Source organism: Antennarius striatus, chromosome 10, assembly GCF_040054535.1.
Source record: "Antennarius striatus isolate MH-2024 chromosome 10, ASM4005453v1, whole genome shotgun sequence".
In the NCBI taxonomy this organism is placed as follows: domain Eukaryota; kingdom Metazoa; phylum Chordata; class Actinopteri; order Lophiiformes; family Antennariidae; genus Antennarius; species Antennarius striatus.
In genome coordinates, this window is record NC_090785.1 from 2823153 (window position 1) to 2840802 (window position 17650).

Sequence of the window (17650 nt, forward strand, 5' to 3'; positions counted from 1 at the left end):
CACGGCACAGCACAGCTGTGACGTATATGTGCTACGGGCGCCGAAAGAGGACAATGTTCACGTGATTGCAAATTTAAAACCGGTTTGAAATAGGAACAATAGTTTTAACCGGTGCGAAATATTTGAGTCGCTTTGCAGACATTGTTAGTATGTAAAGAAATGGTTTGGAATACCACACTTTTAAGTAATTTTAATTTTTTTTTTGGTAGTTAAGAGTTATGATAAATCTCATTTGCATGACTTATTCAGTCCTGTACAATAGTTTCACATTTAAAATGGTGTATTTGCAGCAAGCAAAGCCAATTGCGTAGTATGATGACCTTTGTCAGTTCTTTTTCTTAGTTTATTACATTAGGATATTTACTTTTTTCCTCCCAAGCTGGAAAATAAGGATGTCAATACAATATATAGAGATACTTTGCATTCGGTCTTCAAAAATCCAAATATATACAGGAATCAACAGGTAACAAAAAGCAGGAAGAGTTCACGTATGAAATCAGAAAATATTTTAATGAATGATGCTTCAGCATGTTTTTTGTCTTGACATTTCACACGTATGGCTCATGGTACTGAACATTTATTATTCTTTCCATCACTCCATTGAATAAATCACACAATGGTCCCACATATGTTCTATTTTATTTCTTGCCGACACTGCAACAACGACCAACAGTTACCACCCCTCTGATGAAACTATTCTTCATGCACCCTGTTTCTACCACTATTCACATTATTACAACCTCCAGCATTGGATTGTAAATTCAAATTAAATTGTGATTTGAACATAAACATTCTTCATCCTTTCAATGGACTTAAATTGGTGACTGAAAGGTAAAACTTAAACAAAATCTTGGCCACTGATAAAAACTGAAAACTTCTTGGGGTTTATGAACCATGATCTTTATTTTTAGATGCTGAGGAAAACATACAAATGTATTTTGTATTTCATTATTTGAAGTACTTAAATATTATAAGCCATAGTTGGAACAAGTATAAATAGATCTGTGTTTGGCAACTGCCAGTAGCTACTGAGTAAATTTTTTTTTGTATTTAATTACAAAAATAGGTGAAATACAGATGTGTAAATAAATATCCCCTGATGTACATATCATCATACCTCACTAAAAAAGTTTAATAGAGATTCTAAGTTATAATTATCGAGTATTTCTAGCAATGATGACACCTTAGTTTTCACATTCTGGCCCTTGAACTTGAACTTGTCGATGAAGAGGTCTGTGATCATTCCTACAGGAAGGAGGAAGAAAAATAAGAATCAGATATTAGTTGACAAGAAGCTTTACTGGGTTAGGTTCTTATGGTGGAACTTTTTCATGTGTAACTTCATCTTGTCTTTCAATTTCACATGAGTAGACAAAGGTATAAATGACACAAAAATCAAAAAGAGTGTAAGAAATTTGCTATGTGGATATCAGTGTTGGTAAAGGGCAACGGTGCAGCACCATAAAGCCTCTCGAGATGCGCTGGCTGCTTCTTATACTCCTCGAGGAGGTTGGCGGACTCATCCAAGATGTTGCGATATTCTGGGATGAGGAAGTCAGCATTTCCCTCATGGACCTGAAGCTCCTATCAATCAGAATTAATGCGAGATGGAGGTCAAGTAAGCGGTGAACATAATAACCCAGAAAGCCTGTCGACAGGCCAGAGAGCAGTCAACAGAAGGTGTGTGTATGGAGATATACAACCAATATGCCAAAACAGCTTCAGACTGATTTGTCCAGTAAGATAATAGATTATTAAAACTTACCTTGAGTGCATCAATGAGTTGAACTTTTCTCGCCAACAGCAGCTGGTACTCCAGTTTAGGATGTATCATCCTTAGGGTGTGATCCACTGAGTCATCGCTGATATCTGAAAGACATCAAAGAAGTGATGTTTTAATGGGCTGGACGACGATCCCTCGGAAAACCAATGTCAGCAGACAGTGAGAAGGAATAAAAATACACACACCGTACGAAATGTTCAGATTGATTTTCCTCTTTGTAGCTTCTTTAGAGAGAACATCACTCAGTATGGAGATGGTCGAGATGTTGTCAGACCTGAAGTGACCTTCTCCTTTGCTGAAGTGATGAATTCAGAGGAAATGCATGTTTGACACGCAAGAAATTCAATAACCCCTTGTCAGTGAGTGTTTCTATAGTGTTTACCAGTAGGTTGCTTCAAGCTGGGTCCCAAGAAAAGTGTTGTGGAAATAGAAAGTGATGCTCTCTCCCGCTGGAGTTTTCTCAGGTACCTCTGGCAAACAGAAGACAACCCATGAGTGTATCTCAGCAAAGCTGAACTGTCCCACCAGACTGAGTCTGTTCATGGGCCTGTGTGATGGATGAAGGAAGAGAGAGAACGGAAAAAAACCTGTTTTATTTAAACAGTAAAGGTCATTTTGTTTTCAAATCCAATTAACGTCATAGTTACTTGATGACTTCACCTGTCTTGGTCTATGCTGTGCATCCGCTGGTGGAGGGACAGGGGTTTGATCTGGTACTGGCGGACCTGACATGTCTTGGGTTGCAATCTCGGGGTCACGTAAGCCTGAAGGGTCCCGTATTGTCCCTCGATGGACCTCACCTGAGACAACATTCATTGTGGATGAAACAAAGTTTGAAGCAGTGTATCATCAAATATTGTAAACAGACTGTACAAATGTTTCCACACTGGTACAGTGAGTTTTTTCATGGAGGAATATAATATTCAGCTCAGTTGGAGAATAATGTAGTGATACCTTGAGCTCAAGCCTGGTAGTGTTGGCCTGACATCTGTATGTGGCCAGGAGGAAGTTGCCATTGGGCTGCTGGAAACAGAAAAAGAGACTCAGGCCTTCAGGAACAGGAGAAGATTTGTGATCTTATTTGTAAGTTATGTTTGTGCTGAGTAGACGGAGGTTAAAGCTCACCTCTGAGTCACATTCACTGAAACTGACAACAGCTGAGTTCTTATCCACATCCAGTAGGTCTATGGGGACGTCACTCTGTATGGGAGACTCATCTTTAATTCAGATTTAGCATTTTCTACGTCTGTAACACAATCTTTTTGTTATTCATAACCGTAGACGAACGTTTTACCGTCACTCCGGACTGTTATCGTCTGGGGTTTATTCATGACCTCACCTGGAGCAGCAGGTTGTCAATGGGAGTCTGCACCTCAAGAGTGAGGCTGTAGCTGGCATCGTCCTGGCAGAGGATGAACTTGTCGTTGATGCTGAAGACGGGCACGGCGGAGACGGCCGTGCTGGACTGGGACGTCTGCTTGTACTGCTCACGGCCCTGCAGCACTTTGACCTGTAGCTGCTCCAGCTCGGCCCTGGAGGAAAACAGTCCCGGTTTGAGATTATAACTGAATTATTTAACGGGAAGTAACTTACAGGAAGGTCAAAAGGACCTAAATCTGATACCTGAGCGCTTCTACTTTGGATTGAGTCTCTTTGCTCATCTTGACCTCATCTCCAGGGCCGGCTTCAGCCCTCTGGGGCTCAGTGGTCAAACCAGTCACCCATCCTGGAACAGGCAATGCAGGATATGAGGCGCATTTCAGAAATCCTTCACTAAACTTTGTCTGTTTAGTTTTAAATCACCCATACTGCATGATAGCAGTGCAATAAATCACGATATCTCACTTGGACCACTGTTTTCAATGATATCTACCAAACCTGTATAAGTGGCCGTCAGGATCTCATCATAAGACTCCTTCCCCACACAGCCACCTTGGATGGAGGTCACACTTTCTGATAACACCTGAAGATAATAGGAGACGAACCATTGAAAAATATATATATATGACAAGGACATGGCAATATAAGACATGGCCAACAGGGAAGAGCTTTAAGGTAGAATTTCCTTTGAGTTTCAGGGACACGAACTTACATAGAGCGGGTTGTGATCAGACATATAGATTGGTCCCTCAATATTTGAACAACATATGGGAGTGAATTAGAATGGAAATTGGGAGTGAGTGAAATACATTTGCTGGGTTATAGAATGTATAAACTCACATGCTCAAAGCGTAATGTGGGGTCACCGTTGCCATCGAAACCGTAGACCTCAACCGTCCCATCATCCCTGCCCACCAGGATGTCATGTACTCCATCTCCAGTGATGTCGTAAGTGTCCATGCAAAGAATTTCTGATGGGAAACAGAAAATTGGAAATCTGGTCTGAAAACAGCAAGAATTATGAAAAAATAATTCTGCAATATTATGCAGATTTGTAAGCTGCAGATTAATAATAATAATAATAATAATAATAAAGGAGTCACTGTTTATAGAACATTGTTTTAATGTAACACCTTAGCAATGTATTTTTGATTTGTAAAAACTTAAATATGATTTTATAAAAATCTACTTCACCTCCTTTCTTTTTGTCGTTGTTGATTTCCCATTTGGTTGAAGATGACAGCTCACCGATCTGAACCAATCCTATTCTGCCATCTGTAGTTCCGTAGAGGATTTCCTCTCCTGAAGCGACATCACCGACATTTGAATTTGTCTCATGCGAAGCAGTCTTGTGTTCTAATGTGCTCTCACACAGCCGACAAAGAGGTTAACTCACCTCCATCTTTATTGTACAGCTCCAAGACAGATGGAGGGCCAGGAACTTCAATGTCATAGGCAAGCTCAGATCCCTACTTAACAAAAATATGATAAAATCCTCTAATCCTCTGGATCAGAAAAACTTAGTATTTCAATATTAAAACATGATTATAATCTTGCCTGCAAGACTCTCAGGACCCGATCTTGGCATGCCAGCACTGGTACAAGCCGTGGCAACTTTTCCGAGGACAAACATGTGATGTCGCTGATCTTGTCTCCAGACAGGTAGTAGTCTTGGTCTTTGCAGTCGCAGTAGTGGTTATAGATGTAACTTGCACACACAAAAAGATCAGCGCCTGCAACATGCCTGGAGAAGAGAAGATTGTTTAGCACAATAAACATGACATCATTCCGGAATAGTCAACCCAGCAGTACACGACAGATGAAGAAGAATGGTTCCTACATGGCGTTAATACTCTCAGTGAGGTTGGCTTCAAACGTGAGGAACTGTTTGCCCTTCTTGGTGAATCCTCGGACCTGAGAACCTGAACAGACAAAAATCTTCTCCCTTGGCGTTCCGACAGCTCCTCCAAGGTCCATTCTGGCAATTTTTTGCCCTGGAAGTGTTTTAAACACTGGCTGAAAATGAGATTTAACAAATTAATATTCTACAAGTTGTATCACTTCCCCAAAAAGAGAAAATAATTTAAATATATACCACTGCCTCTCCTTTCTTCATCCCAAAACATGTCACTACACCATCATGATCAGCAATTGCAACCTGCAAAAAAAAAGAAGAAAAAAAGTAAATTTGATGCAAACTTTAGTTTATATGAAGTTACACATGTTGTTCTGACAGAAAAAATGACACCTTTTGTGTTGATCTTTTCCCCAGTGCTGGAAGCAGCCTCATAGTTTTTTGAGATGTTACACCAACCTGTAAGGATCACAAAATCGGAAGAGGAAAAAAATAAAACATTGCTTTCTGGAGAATACAAGGGGGAAAATGTTTAAAAAAAAATCCAACGTGAAAGTAAAATACGAAACTAGCAGATAAACAATCAGCTGTACTCAGACATACCTGGATGTAATCAACTCGATTGAGGTGGATCTCCATCTTCTGTCGCTGGGTTGGTTTATTTTAAGAGAAATAAAAAGTACGGAGCAAAATTGTCCAGATCACGATAGGTCATCCGCTCATAAAACCAAAGGACTCGTTATTTATGTTCCGTTTTAGATTTATGGAGACTAACACAGAGGGACTGGTTGGGACTAGGATTAACTGTCAACAAGGAGATTAGCCCGACCTGCTAACGTTAGCTAGCTGGCTAATTGGCTAACGCGATTTATTCGCACACCGTGTGAACAGAGAATAGAACCCGTATGTAAAATAAATAAATAAATTGGGCGATTTCAAGCCATGTTTCGATTATTTATTACTTATTACGATTTTTATTAGGAAAAAAAATATCACACGCTACGCTTGAGACCTAGATGAACGCGTTGTCAATAGCAACAGTGCCATTAACATGCTCGCACACGATTGGCTGAAATGAAACCCAGAAATTGAATCTATGTTCTGATTGGCTGACTGTCTGGAAGTAACCAAGAGCACAAACCCCCTTGCTGATGAAGTTTGCTGCGCTGGTAATAATCATGTTTTTTTGTGTTGGACACCGTGGAGTGAAGTATTGCGTTGTCGCCTGTCAGACAAGAGAGTTCATATAGTGTATTTTTCTGTACCCAAGTTGAACTAAACACAAACCAAATTGCTGATCTTTATTAAACTGGTTTAATTAAGAATTTTATTGTCATTGAAATTTGTAAAAATTGGCCGTAAGAGTTTTTCTGGATGTGTAGCAGAGACTGAGGAATCTGTAGTAAATAAAAGGCAGCATCAAACTCTCTTGGCCACTGTCAAAAAGGAGTGATATCAATACGTGATTAGCAACATCACACAATTACAAATTTTTAATAGTCAAATTTGTTTTGCTCAAATCTGTTTAAGAATACAACCCAAAACTCCACTCAGGAGGCATTTGTCCATGTCCGATAGCGGAAAAAGCAAAAACATTTGTTAGAGTTGTGTGCTCATACGTGAAGAGCATGAAAACGATGGCTGGCATCAAGAAAATCTGTTTTCATCTGTACAAAAAATGTATTACTAAGGTTTGATTTAAATCCTTTAATCAACCTTTAATCAGATTGCTTCCTCTTAACAACACTTAAATCGTAAAACCCCAACGTTTCTGGTAGTTCCGGGTTTATATTGATTTTTTCTGATTTTTCAAAAATCATCCCAAGTCCATTTATGTCTTTTATTCTACGCAATTTCTGCTTCTTTACCTTCTGACAGCTAATTCTGCGGCACGTCCGCCATCTTTACTTTGGTCACCCTGACTTCTGTCGCGTCGCCGGGATGACGTCATCGAGCGGATGTAAACAGCGTCAGAAAAGATTTTTTTTTAACGGTTCCTCTATAATTAGTCAGGTTTCATTTTTGCTAGATTTTCAAGAAAACAACCACATAAACATCAAACTACGTGACGACGTTTAAAAAGATTCATTAATTTATAAATTCAGAGGTTGTGCAAATGTGTTTTAATGCTTGCAAGTACAGTAAACTCATTTAACCCCTAGAAGCAGAATTATACCACATCCTGTTCTGTAGAACTACAGAACATGACTGTGATGATTATTTGAAGACTTTCATCACCATCATCTGATCATACTGAAATTTTGTCGAAATATTGCATCAAATTGAAACTTTATCTTCTCATTTGTGCCAACAACTAGCCTTTGTCCTGTTGACCTTTGACCCCCCTCCAGAGGATACCTGATTTCAGCCCCGAGGGGGGAAAAACGTGATTGGTGGAGAAGCAAAAAAGTTGGACACTGTTTCTGCCTCCCTGCACAATCACGTCCTTAATCTGCTGAATGTGTGGAAATCTCCCCTACATGATAGATCTGCATCATGACACCAGTGGATGTTGTTCAGTTACAAGGAAAAAGAATTAAGAAAAAACAAACTTTTATTAATCCAGAAATCTTCACTCCAGATCGAGGTAGGATTTAAATAAGTACTCCAACTCAAAGTGAAAAAAGCAGGCAGTGAACCGGACGGCTGCAGCTCGTATAAGAACACTTCAGCCTCATCTCCATTAGCTCAGGTGAGCTCAGCTGGTTCCAGCCGGAGTCCTGCAGACCGACCGGACCAGTCAGGCTCGGGGGAGATGAGACATTTGACCAAAAAACCCCAAAACCCACACATGACTGAAGGGCCGATGGTCGGATTTCAATCAGTGGACATATAAACGCATCACAACCATCGGAAATTCCTTCCTACAATTTTAAAGAACGTCATAAAACACCTCTTTGTCACACATAAAATATTTTTACATTATATACATCTTCTGCTTTAAATAAAATGGGTTTACATCCCTCCCCAGCCGTACACATGGCAGTAAGTAGGATGCATTTAATAATAAATAAGTTGTAAATGATCAGACCAGTGCGCCGCAAACAAATATTTAAATTTCAGAGTTTCTTTTTTAAAACCGTGTCATTGTTTAGCGACTCGACACTCGATGCACATTCCTGTTGCCGTACCATGGAGATTCGATATTTGGCATGGCTGGAACACAGACACAACACACACACACACACACACACACACACATACACACACACGCGCACATTTGGCAAATGGAAGATGAGATCTTGGAAATGATTTCAAGAAGTCAGCGTCACAAATTGTAAAACACTCCTGGAGAAAATGGAAATGTTTCTTTAAATATTGCTTCTGTCGTCGACGATGTAAACGTTAGAGCATTCTTCTGGAGTCGGGTGAAAAAACGTTACGTGCGTTACAACATTGTGTTTAAGACAATACGGTCCTTCAGTGCAAACATTCTCAAAGACACAAAAAAATGAAGGTTTGGTATAAGGATTGTGTGGAAATGTGAAATGTGTTTTTAAAGATAGGATGGGAAAAGTAACATTTTGCTAAATAGTACCTGCACTTGGAAAAAAAAAAAAAGCGTCAGATGAAGTCTTGTCTAATAGATGTTATATAATGTGCTAGGAAAACGTTAACGTTCTCAGTCGCATCCAGATCAACAGAATTCCGAGCGTCATTCAAAACTGTTGAGAACGGCGGCCTCGTTTAATGGAACAAGAAGCAAATCATTGGCACGAACAGAAATGTGTTATTTTGGGGTCTGGTTAAAACAAAGCACCAACTATCTACGACCCCTTGTGACCTGTGTGAACGCGTTTGTGCAGGTTGTGAAAAGGTCAAAGAAAACGAGTTGAACGTCATCAATCCCAGGTCTAGCCTTGGCGAAAGGTGTGACAGAATGTTGGATGGCACTAGCACATTTTAAAAAAATGAGGTTTCCTTGAGGGAAACGTAAACCCCCGAAGCAGTAAATTGTGATTCAGCCTCTTGTTAGAAAGCCAAAGACTGAAACTTTGCTTTCCTGGTTGCTGAGCAAACTGGGAAATTTCTCTCCTTCTGATCCCGAGCTGCTCAGACAACAAGTGCTCACGTGCTGTCACACATACGCTTTCACACCAACACACACCCACAAACTGAACCCTTCTAACACCTCCAAACACACACTCAAACACACACACAGTTGATGTTTTGTTACCACATCCTGCCTCCTACTGATTAGAAGCCAGCTGAAACGTCCCGGGTTTCGACAGCAGCAGCAGGATCGTCCGTCCGCGTTAAAAAAAAGTTTTTGGACCTCTGCCGTCGGTCGATACGTTCGCTTGCTGTCGGCCAGGAGAGCTGGAGGCTCTTTCCTGAGTGGTTAATCGCTGCATCCGCCGCCGGCGATGCTCAGTCGATGCGGTTCCCACAGATTGTGAAGCGGTCGACCTCCAGCAGGTCTTTGTTGGGAGTCCGGAGCCTCAGCTCCGACGCTTCTCCAGCCTCTCCTTCCTCTTCTTTGGAGAGAGGCGTCGTCGGTGGTTCGGAATCGGGCTCAGGAGAAGATTCTTGAGGAGTCATTGGGAACAAGTCGGTCCTGGGAGTGGGCTGGGTGGTCACAGAGGACGGGGAGGAGGAGGAGGAAGGTGGGGTGCAGTGTGTGGCAGTAATCTCCTCCACCTCAGACACATCTGTAAAGAACGGCAGACAAATGAAACATCCGACAAACTGAACCAGATCGAAATCTCTGAAATCAATTCTGTGGAGGCCTGAAACCATGAAAACACACACACACTTGATTCGCTACCGAAGAAGCAAAAAAGTTCAGCCTTTCTTGTCAAATGTTGAGGCTGAATGTGGTTATATATCTGTACATAAATTATTTTACCATCAAAAGCTTTTTCTCAGTGTTGTTTTAGTTGTTTTATACAATCTCATTAATGGTCTGCTTTTGACCCAAACACGGACCTAGACCCGGCTGAAAGATCACAGGTCTGACGTCAGCATCATTACGCGGTGGATGTGTCCATCAGCCGACTGCTGACAAAACCGTCTGTCTGCAGGAGTCGACAAACTGCCTCAAATGTGACTTTCAGCGTCAGAGTCACGACCAAACACGTCAGCGTGATTCTGAGGATCTGACCAGCTTTGTGTTGGGAGGTTTACCTGGAGGTGTGGGATGTCGGTCCGGCTCGGTGTTGAAGTTCTTCTTGGAGGAGGACGGAGGCGTCCCGAACAGGTCGTCCTCCATGTTGGCCCGCTGGACGTAAACGTACGACTTCCCCAACAGAACGATACTGTTTAACACTTTAAGGGAGAGTAGCCTGAAGAGAGAGAAACCGTCACATAATGCTAAGTTATAGTGAGTTTACCAAGTTTGTGAATGTGAAGAATTTAGGGATAAAAAGAATGTTTATTTTGGTATTTCTGAAGAGAATAAAAGTCAAGGGGGTGCAATATTCTGTCAGTCAGAAGCGAGCAGCTTCTTCACATCCCTGCCGCAACTGCTGGATTATCATGGAGCCATCTTGAACAGGGTCACGTCTCGACTGAATCTGTTCTGGCGATCAGAAGCAGTCGGCTTTTGATCGCCGGAACAGAAACTCTTTCACGCTTACTTACCCGAGATAAAACAGGAACACACAGGTGTATGAAAGCGCTCCCTGCACCTTCACCGAGCTCATCACCACCCTGATTACCTGTTAAAAACACAACCGGCGGAATGAAGCGACTGACCAACTGCGGTGCAGCGTTAAAACACAGCGATCTCACCAGAATGGCTGCAGGCAGAGGGATGAAGCCGATCCTCCGGGCCACTGAGTCACTGTAGTCGGTGCAAGCCTTCACAGTCACAGACAAGCACACGTTACAGAACGTCACTGATTGGCTGTTTGTGTCAGCAGAGTAATGAGAGACAGGTTCTTACGTTCTTCTGTCGGCTGCTGATGAGATTGAATGCCAGCCTGGCTCTGTAGTCAGTGTAAACCTGGGGGAGAAAGACAGGATTAACCAACGAGCCTCGCCAAAGAAAGACCATCACAGTTTTGTGATTGTGCCAATCTAAGTAGCTAATTCCAGGTTAGGGTCCTTACCGCTGAAGGCAAGTCGTTGAATTTAGTGATGAAAGTGTGTTTGATGACGTCGACAGCAACCTCAGAGACGATCACCAAGAAGACATTAGGGAACAACACCCACATGTAGTCTGCAGGGGCAAAGAAGCAGTTTGTCTCTTTGTTCTTTTACACCAGAACCGTTTTCCCACGTCAATAGATATGGAACAGAATCGGGTCTGGAAACACGATTACAGATAGTGAACGCTAGAATCCCCTTAAATACTATAAAGGAGGCATAAAGTATAAAGTCACATGACTTTGGGGCATCTGGTACAAAAACAGCTTTTGTTTCATCTTTGAGGGGGGTGCAGTGGGGGACCCAAAGCTGTCGGGCACATTGTGGTGAATTTTAAACGTTTAACTCTGACCATCAGGCTTCCTGTCCTGTTGCTAAACATTTACCTGGTTTCCATTCGAACTGCTCCAGGTTTCTGAGGCAGACGATGAGCAGGAGGACATAGCTGGTGAAACGCTCCTTGATATCTGCACGATTAAATGGAGGAAAGAAGCGTAAAGAAGCATCAACGTTTAAATATCATATGAATGATATCTGCATTGAAGGTGGGTTTAAGGGGTGGATTATTAAACGCATTCTAAATAACAGTACTGGAAAGCATTTACGTCCATAAACTAGCGGTTAAAGACAAAAGCTGTGAGGAAGTGCATCATTTACACCCCTGTCTGTGCCACTAATGTCATGAGTGATGTGATGCACAGGAAACAAGAACTGTTTTTTGTGTGTATTATTGTGTATTTGTGTCTTTAAGTACAGTATTTACCGCACTAAATGCTTTTAATTTGATCAAAAACCGACAGTGCGCCTTATAATCCAGTGTGCCTTATATATGAAAAAAGCTTTAAAATAGGCCATTCATTGAAGATGAGTTGAGATGAGTTCCCTGCTCTCAGCTATAACTTCAACCCCCACGTTGTTGCATATTTGGTCGAAGCTGACCCCCCCCCCCCACAGTTACCTGCTGTTTCAGGTGTCAACCACCTTTACGAGTCAATTGTACCATGCCAGACACCCTTAGCTAGCAGTGATTTGGTTCTGGAAATTTGAGAAAAGGCTGCAGAGTCGTGGATGGAATCCCTTTAGTGCAGATCAATCTAGTAGACATAATGCAACCACAGCTACTACAGTAGTTACTATTCTATGTGCGCCCAATTCTGGTGAAAACTGTTGTAAAATAGGCCATTCATTGAAGGTGCGCTTTATAATCCAGGAATTTGTTTTAGGATGTCATTTGTTGAAGGTGCGCCTTATGCTCCAGTGTGCCTTATGTGTGGAAAATACTGTACATTAAAACAAGATTTGTGAAATGACGATGAGGATCGTACCGCTGTTGGACATCTGGAACAGGTTGTTCTTTTCCACTTTCTTGAACACATTTCCTTTGATCTCCACAAACTGTGTAGAAGAGAAACAAACCGGTGAGCAACATTTAGAATCCAGGAAGCACATCAGTGGTGTTTCATTATTAATCAGCCAGATTTTATACATATTTGCATGCAAGTAAAGGAGGTTTGTGAGCACTTCATTTCTAGAGAGGATGTGTGTTTGGTGTCAGTGTGTGTGCGTGTGTGTGTGTGTGTGTGTCCACTGACATTGTTGGACATCATTATGGTGAGCAGGGACTTGTTGTGGGAGTTGAAGGCCACGTTGAGGGTGGAGGCTTGGATCATGACTAGATTGGCGTGGAGGACTGATGAAAAATGCTTTCAGGAAAATTGAAAACAGAATTTTTTAAACACATCTAACAGTCTGGAAGCTCGGCTCAGGATACAGACGTAAGACACGGCCATGAGGAAGTGAGGAATGACTCCAATGTTGTCTCTTTTGCGCTCCTTGGGTTCAGTGGCAGTCCAGTAGAGAGCATCCAGGATATCTTGACCAAAGGAGGAAAAGAGGCGATCGGCCACCTTAAAGAAAGACGACAGGGGATTTTAAAAAAAGATATGTGATGGTTTTTACTCCCACATGTGAGGGTTTCAAATGTTCGATACCTCCAACATGTTGTAGATGAGGTAGAGTTTGATGACGGACTGGCCCCTGATCAGGTGGTACATCATGGAGTAATCGACGTAATGCATCATGGAGAAGCACAGCACCAGGATCAGGCCCTTCAACATGTCGCAAACCTGCGCTGGCTGTAGCAGTCGAGACGCGCTGACAACAAACACACACAGATGGACTTGTGTTGAATATGCAGACACAACTACTACAACTGCATGGTATCATTTCTGCAGCGACAACGCAAGGCCTGAAGGTGTTTTATCTCCTGCTGATAAAAAATACCTGTTTTATTCAGTTCATCTGCAGCTAAGATGAGATCTTTACTACCAACCGGACAAAAAACACACCTACAAAATAACTCAGACGTATCTATCTCAGGAGATCTTCCAATTCTGTTGCCAGCATGAGCAGCATTTTGGACAGAAGTGCTTAACATGCTGTTGTGTGAGCAAAATGAATGAACAATGGAAGAACAGCAGCACAGGTCTTTCAGGGGTAAAAACATGTCTGAAATGTTTCATAAACACCAAAGGTTTGCAATGGAGGCTGGGAAGCATGTTTAGAGGAGAGCTGCCAAGTAAATAGGGGTGATTATTTGGGATGTACTATGACAGGGATGATGGTGAAGCTCATATGGACACACATGGGCTTCATGCGACTTCACAGCTCTGAGCACTGCACAGCATGATGTCCCTGCTTCAAGCTTGTCCACACGTGTCTCTGGAGGCAAAGCTGCCTGTCAGGCATTTGTTTTGTTTTTTTAAATCTCAGACAGACGGATTACTATGTCTGCTCAAGTGCATTTAAAGCAGCTGTTGCTAAGTGTGCTTCACACAGCACTGACCTGACAGTCAGCATGAAGCACCTGGAAATAAAATGAAAGCATGAATCAGGAAATTCTTGAAAAATAAAAGTGAACAACAGGGAGAAGCTCAGCTTCTGGAGAGCAGCTGGGAATTTCTGTTTAGGATAAGACAAACATGATTTTCTACCTTCCACAACTCTCAGCAGATGTCCTTGAACAACACAACTAAAACCAATGACGGTTCCACAAGGGTCGTACAGCCAGCATCCCTGCAGTTTAAACCTGAGGAGCAGCCTCACTAACAAGAATGTGACTGTGATGACGATGGTGATGACGATGATGATGATGATGGGGACCATGCAAAAACCTAAATTCGGACTAATGAGGAACCAACATGGCAGCTCTGACTGGGAGAATGGAACACGACGGAAATGAGGTGGGAACTGGAGAATGGACGTGGAGACCACCAGGACAGTGATGACATTTGTGAAGCCTCCACAGGCTTTTGGGAGCCTACCTGCTTCTCCTACAGTAGGGGCATGTGTGTACCCTGCAGGGGCAGGAAGGCAAGGAGACAGTCAGACAGAAGGTGTGTCAAGCAGGAGGAAGCAGCGTCCTGCAGGCCGGCAGGGTTTTTCAATTTTCTATGAGCTTTTAGTTGTTCTACCCTTCAAAAATGACTCATTATGGTTTCAATATTTCCCAAACCAATAGAATAAAAGCCTTCCACGTGTAAATAAAGGAAGAAAATACAATCTTGGTTAGAGATTGAACATCCACCAGACAAGCTTAGATGTGGGTTTAAGCATTTACCTGAAGCCACAGCATGGCAGGGTGAGGAGCCGGAGCACGGCCAGTAACACCCTGAGGGGCAGCAGGGTGAAGATGTACAAGAAGGCGTCCAGACACAGGAAGAAGCCAAAGAGCATGAGCTGGGAAAAAAACAACAAAAAAACAAAAATACACGCTGCAACCGTCAACTGTGAAGTCAGGAAGAGAAACAGTCAGATTAAATTCAACTAGTATCTCTTAGGAATAAGATATTTATTGATTATTATTAACAGGTGTAACTGAAATGGTGAACATCATCCTGAGAGTTCAGATGGTCCACACGACACTGCCATCTGGTGGCCGACATCAGCAACTACAGTATGATGGAGCTGCAGCCACAACCAGACACATGAAGATATTTTACTAAGATCAAATGACCAAACCGTTACAAAGCTTTGTGTGTGTACTTGACAATGCAACTGACGGTTGTTTTTATCACTGAAAGTATTTTCATTGTTCCACTTTAAACAAAAAAAGAATCATTAACTGAAAGGAAAATACATGGTTAAAAAAAATATTCAGTCACGTTGACAAATTAATCTGTTGGGAGCAAATCATTTATCTGTGGCAACCTGCTACAGTATCAACGTTCCCAGCCACATATGAATGCTCTATTTGGAGAGATGTGCAGTCCAACACTTCCTGTTGCCTACTCAGCTTTTACCTGTACCAAAAATATTTTACAAAGCATTGAGTTAATCCTTTAATTGACCAATCAGATTGGATTAGGGGATATTCTGCAGGTGGATCATCAGGTCCAGGCCTGACTGACAACATGACTTTCGCACTACCTTCTCCAGCTCCTTGGGAACCCGCATGCATGCGTATACCCTCTCTCTGCGCTGGGTGTATTTGGCCTCATTGTGTTCCAGGAAGTATCCTCTGGTGAGCTCTGCAGCGATGAAATGTGTCAACGATGGATCTGGAACAACAGAGCAGCACCAGGTTACCACAATGCCATTGTTTGAAACCGTGACAAACTGACGCCTCTGCAGTAAAAGAGAGAAAAAACCAGGGGTTGACAATACTCTGAACTCACCAATGGATACATCAAGAACATGAAATGTATTTAGACTTCTAACTTCTCAGCAAAAATGTTGTTCAACTTTTGTCTATACATAAACAAATGCTTTTTACACACTCGTAGCTGAATATATTTAGAATGAAGGGTCTCAGTCTGCTTCCTTATTGTCTCTAGGTTTTTCCTGACCTGAACTGGTGTGAACCTGTTAGAAAAAAAAAAGTAAAATGAAGACAAATATAATCCACAGTATATTTAAGAACACTTTGCATCAGTTCCATTGAAGTCACACATCAAGCTGAGGTTCAATAACACGCATTGCAAGCCTGCTCACATTACAAGGAGTTAGCCGTTACAAGAATAAAGACTTAAGAATATGTAGTAGAAGCAATAATGTATAACCTTTCCACTCTTGGGCAAATTTGCCAATTTTTAGTTGAAGTATTTCTACTTCATGTAGTGCAATATTTATTCAGTAGTGTTTACCTGACATCAAATATTTTGCATAACTGGTCTGAAGGGAAAAAATGACCCTGGGCAGGTCCAGATGTGTTTATAAGTCAAATTAATGACAACACTAATGATGTCAAGTTGCCACGATCACTTCATGGCTCCATAATGAGCAATTACTGAAGTCCTGGAAAAGAACATGTTGTCTTGGTCTTTTAAGTTGTTCTTGAACATCACAATTATCGATAAAAATAATGAATCAGATTCCAAACATGCGCATCCTTTCTGGAAACGGGCCAGAATCGGTAACCGGTACCTGGAGCTATGCGAGTCATTTCCAGGGTGATTTAAAACAGACATGGAGACTAACTTTAGTCAATTTTACCTCCATTCATTTTAACAACTTGGACAGATTCAAAATAATTGGTGACTATCGATAAATACAAATCTAATATGGAGTGACGTCACTGGAGCGGGACAGCTAACGGTGAGCTACATGGTTAATTAAGCTAAGCCATGTTATCATTTTTTTATTAAGACGTCACGACTCAGCTTTAGAAACGCAATTTATCACTTTAGGAGCTTTAAAAACTTTAAATAAATTCAAAATAATTGTGACTGTCGATAAAACATTACATTAACCAAATGAAACAGCCAAGCACAGTAACGTTACCAAGCTAGCGAATCTAAAAATGTAAAGGAATTTACGTGAATAACGGGAACCCGTTTGACGTTACCTGCTGGTTGCTCCCGCTGCTCCTTCTTAACAACACTGAAATCGTAAAACCCCAACGTTTCCGGTAGTTCCGGGGTTATATCGATATTTCCTGATTTTTTAAAATCATCCCAACACCGTTTATGTCTTTTATTCGGCGCAATTTCTGTTTCTTTTCCCTCTGACAGCTGCGTTCCAGACACGTCCGCCATCTTTACTTTGGTTGCCGTGACTGCTACCGCGTCGCCCTGTTGACGTCATCGAGTGGATGTAAACAGCGACAAAAAAGAGTTTTTTAAAGGTTCCTCTATCATTAGTCAAGTTGGTCACTTTTGTTAGATTTTTTAAAAACATAACTTTTATTTTTTTTTCTTTGACGTAAAAGCAATCAAGGTTCACATGACATTCAAACTGCGTGACGGCGTTTAATAAGATTAATTAATTTACAAATCCAAAAGTTGAGAAGAAGTGGAAATTTGTTTTACTTCGTGGAAGTACAGTAAAATCATTTAACCCCTAGAAGAACTTGTTTATATTATGTTGATAAAACCAACAAATATAATTTTAAAATTTCAAATGTAATGTGTCGTTTAAATTTGTTTCATGGGAAACAAGTGTGGAAAAACCTCAGTTTTATACTCTTATCCATCCATCTATCCATCTTTAACCGCTTACCCGGAGCAGGGCCAAGGAGGCAAAAATCTAAGCTGGGATTCTTG

At 41.5% G+C, this 17650-nt stretch overlaps 2 protein-coding genes across 2 annotated transcripts; both read right to left on the reverse strand.

Annotated features, from left to right (window-relative positions):
• Nucleotides 1–622: 622 nt before the first annotated feature.
• bbs7 (Bardet-Biedl syndrome 7) lies at nt 623–6029 on the reverse strand. Its single transcript, XM_068325666.1, has 19 exons — nt 5622–6029; nt 5412–5477; nt 5259–5321; nt 5004–5179; nt 4721–4907; nt 4560–4632; nt 4358–4465; nt 4004–4134; nt 3662–3746; nt 3407–3509; nt 3123–3315; nt 2909–2983; nt 2738–2806; nt 2444–2583; nt 2166–2330; nt 1969–2078; nt 1766–1869; nt 1461–1584; nt 623–1245 (listed from the first exon to the last, which is right to left on the reverse strand). The coding sequence occupies exons 1-19, from the start codon at nt 5655–5657 to the stop codon at nt 1112–1114; spliced, it is 2142 nt and encodes a 713-aa protein (XP_068181767.1). The 5' UTR covers nt 5658–6029; the 3' UTR covers nt 623–1111.
• Nucleotides 6030–7554: 1525 nt separating this feature from the next.
• On the reverse strand, nt 7555–17150 carry tapt1a (transmembrane anterior posterior transformation 1a). The gene is made up of 14 exons (XM_068326190.1): nt 16954–17150; nt 15537–15667; nt 14728–14846; nt 13100–13262; nt 12880–13015; nt 12701–12798; nt 12434–12503; nt 11495–11575; nt 11072–11181; nt 10906–10965; nt 10752–10820; nt 10602–10678; nt 10146–10303; nt 7555–9670 (listed from the first exon to the last, which is right to left on the reverse strand). Exons 1-14 carry the CDS (start codon nt 17141–17143, stop codon nt 9390–9392), a joined length of 1743 nt encoding a protein of 580 aa, XP_068182291.1. The 5' UTR covers nt 17144–17150; the 3' UTR covers nt 7555–9389.
• Between the last annotated feature and the right edge of the window lie 500 nt (nt 17151–17650).

Coding starts and splice junctions, on each gene's coding strand:
- bbs7 (XM_068325666.1), bottom strand. CDS start 5,657: ATGGAGATCCACCTCAATCGAGTTGATTACATCCAG. Junction 5,322..5,411: donor GGAAAAGATCAACACAAAAG/GTGTCATTTTTT, acceptor TTTTTTTTGCAG/GTTGCAATTGCTGATCATGA. Junction 1,585..1,765: donor AACTCATTGATGCACTCAAG/GTAAGTTTTAAT, acceptor TCTGATTGATAG/GAGCTTCAGGTCCATGAGGG.
- tapt1a (XM_068326190.1), bottom strand. CDS start 17,143: ATGGCGGACGTGTCTGGAACGCAGCTGTCAGAGGGAAAAGAAACAGAA. Junction 13,016..13,099: donor TCATCTACAACATGTTGGAG/GTATCGAACATT, acceptor TCTTTCTTTAAG/GTGGCCGATCGCCTCTTTTC. Junction 10,966..11,071: donor TCAACGACTTGCCTTCAGCG/GTAAGGACCCTA, acceptor TTTCTCCCCCAG/GTTTACACTGACTACAGAGC.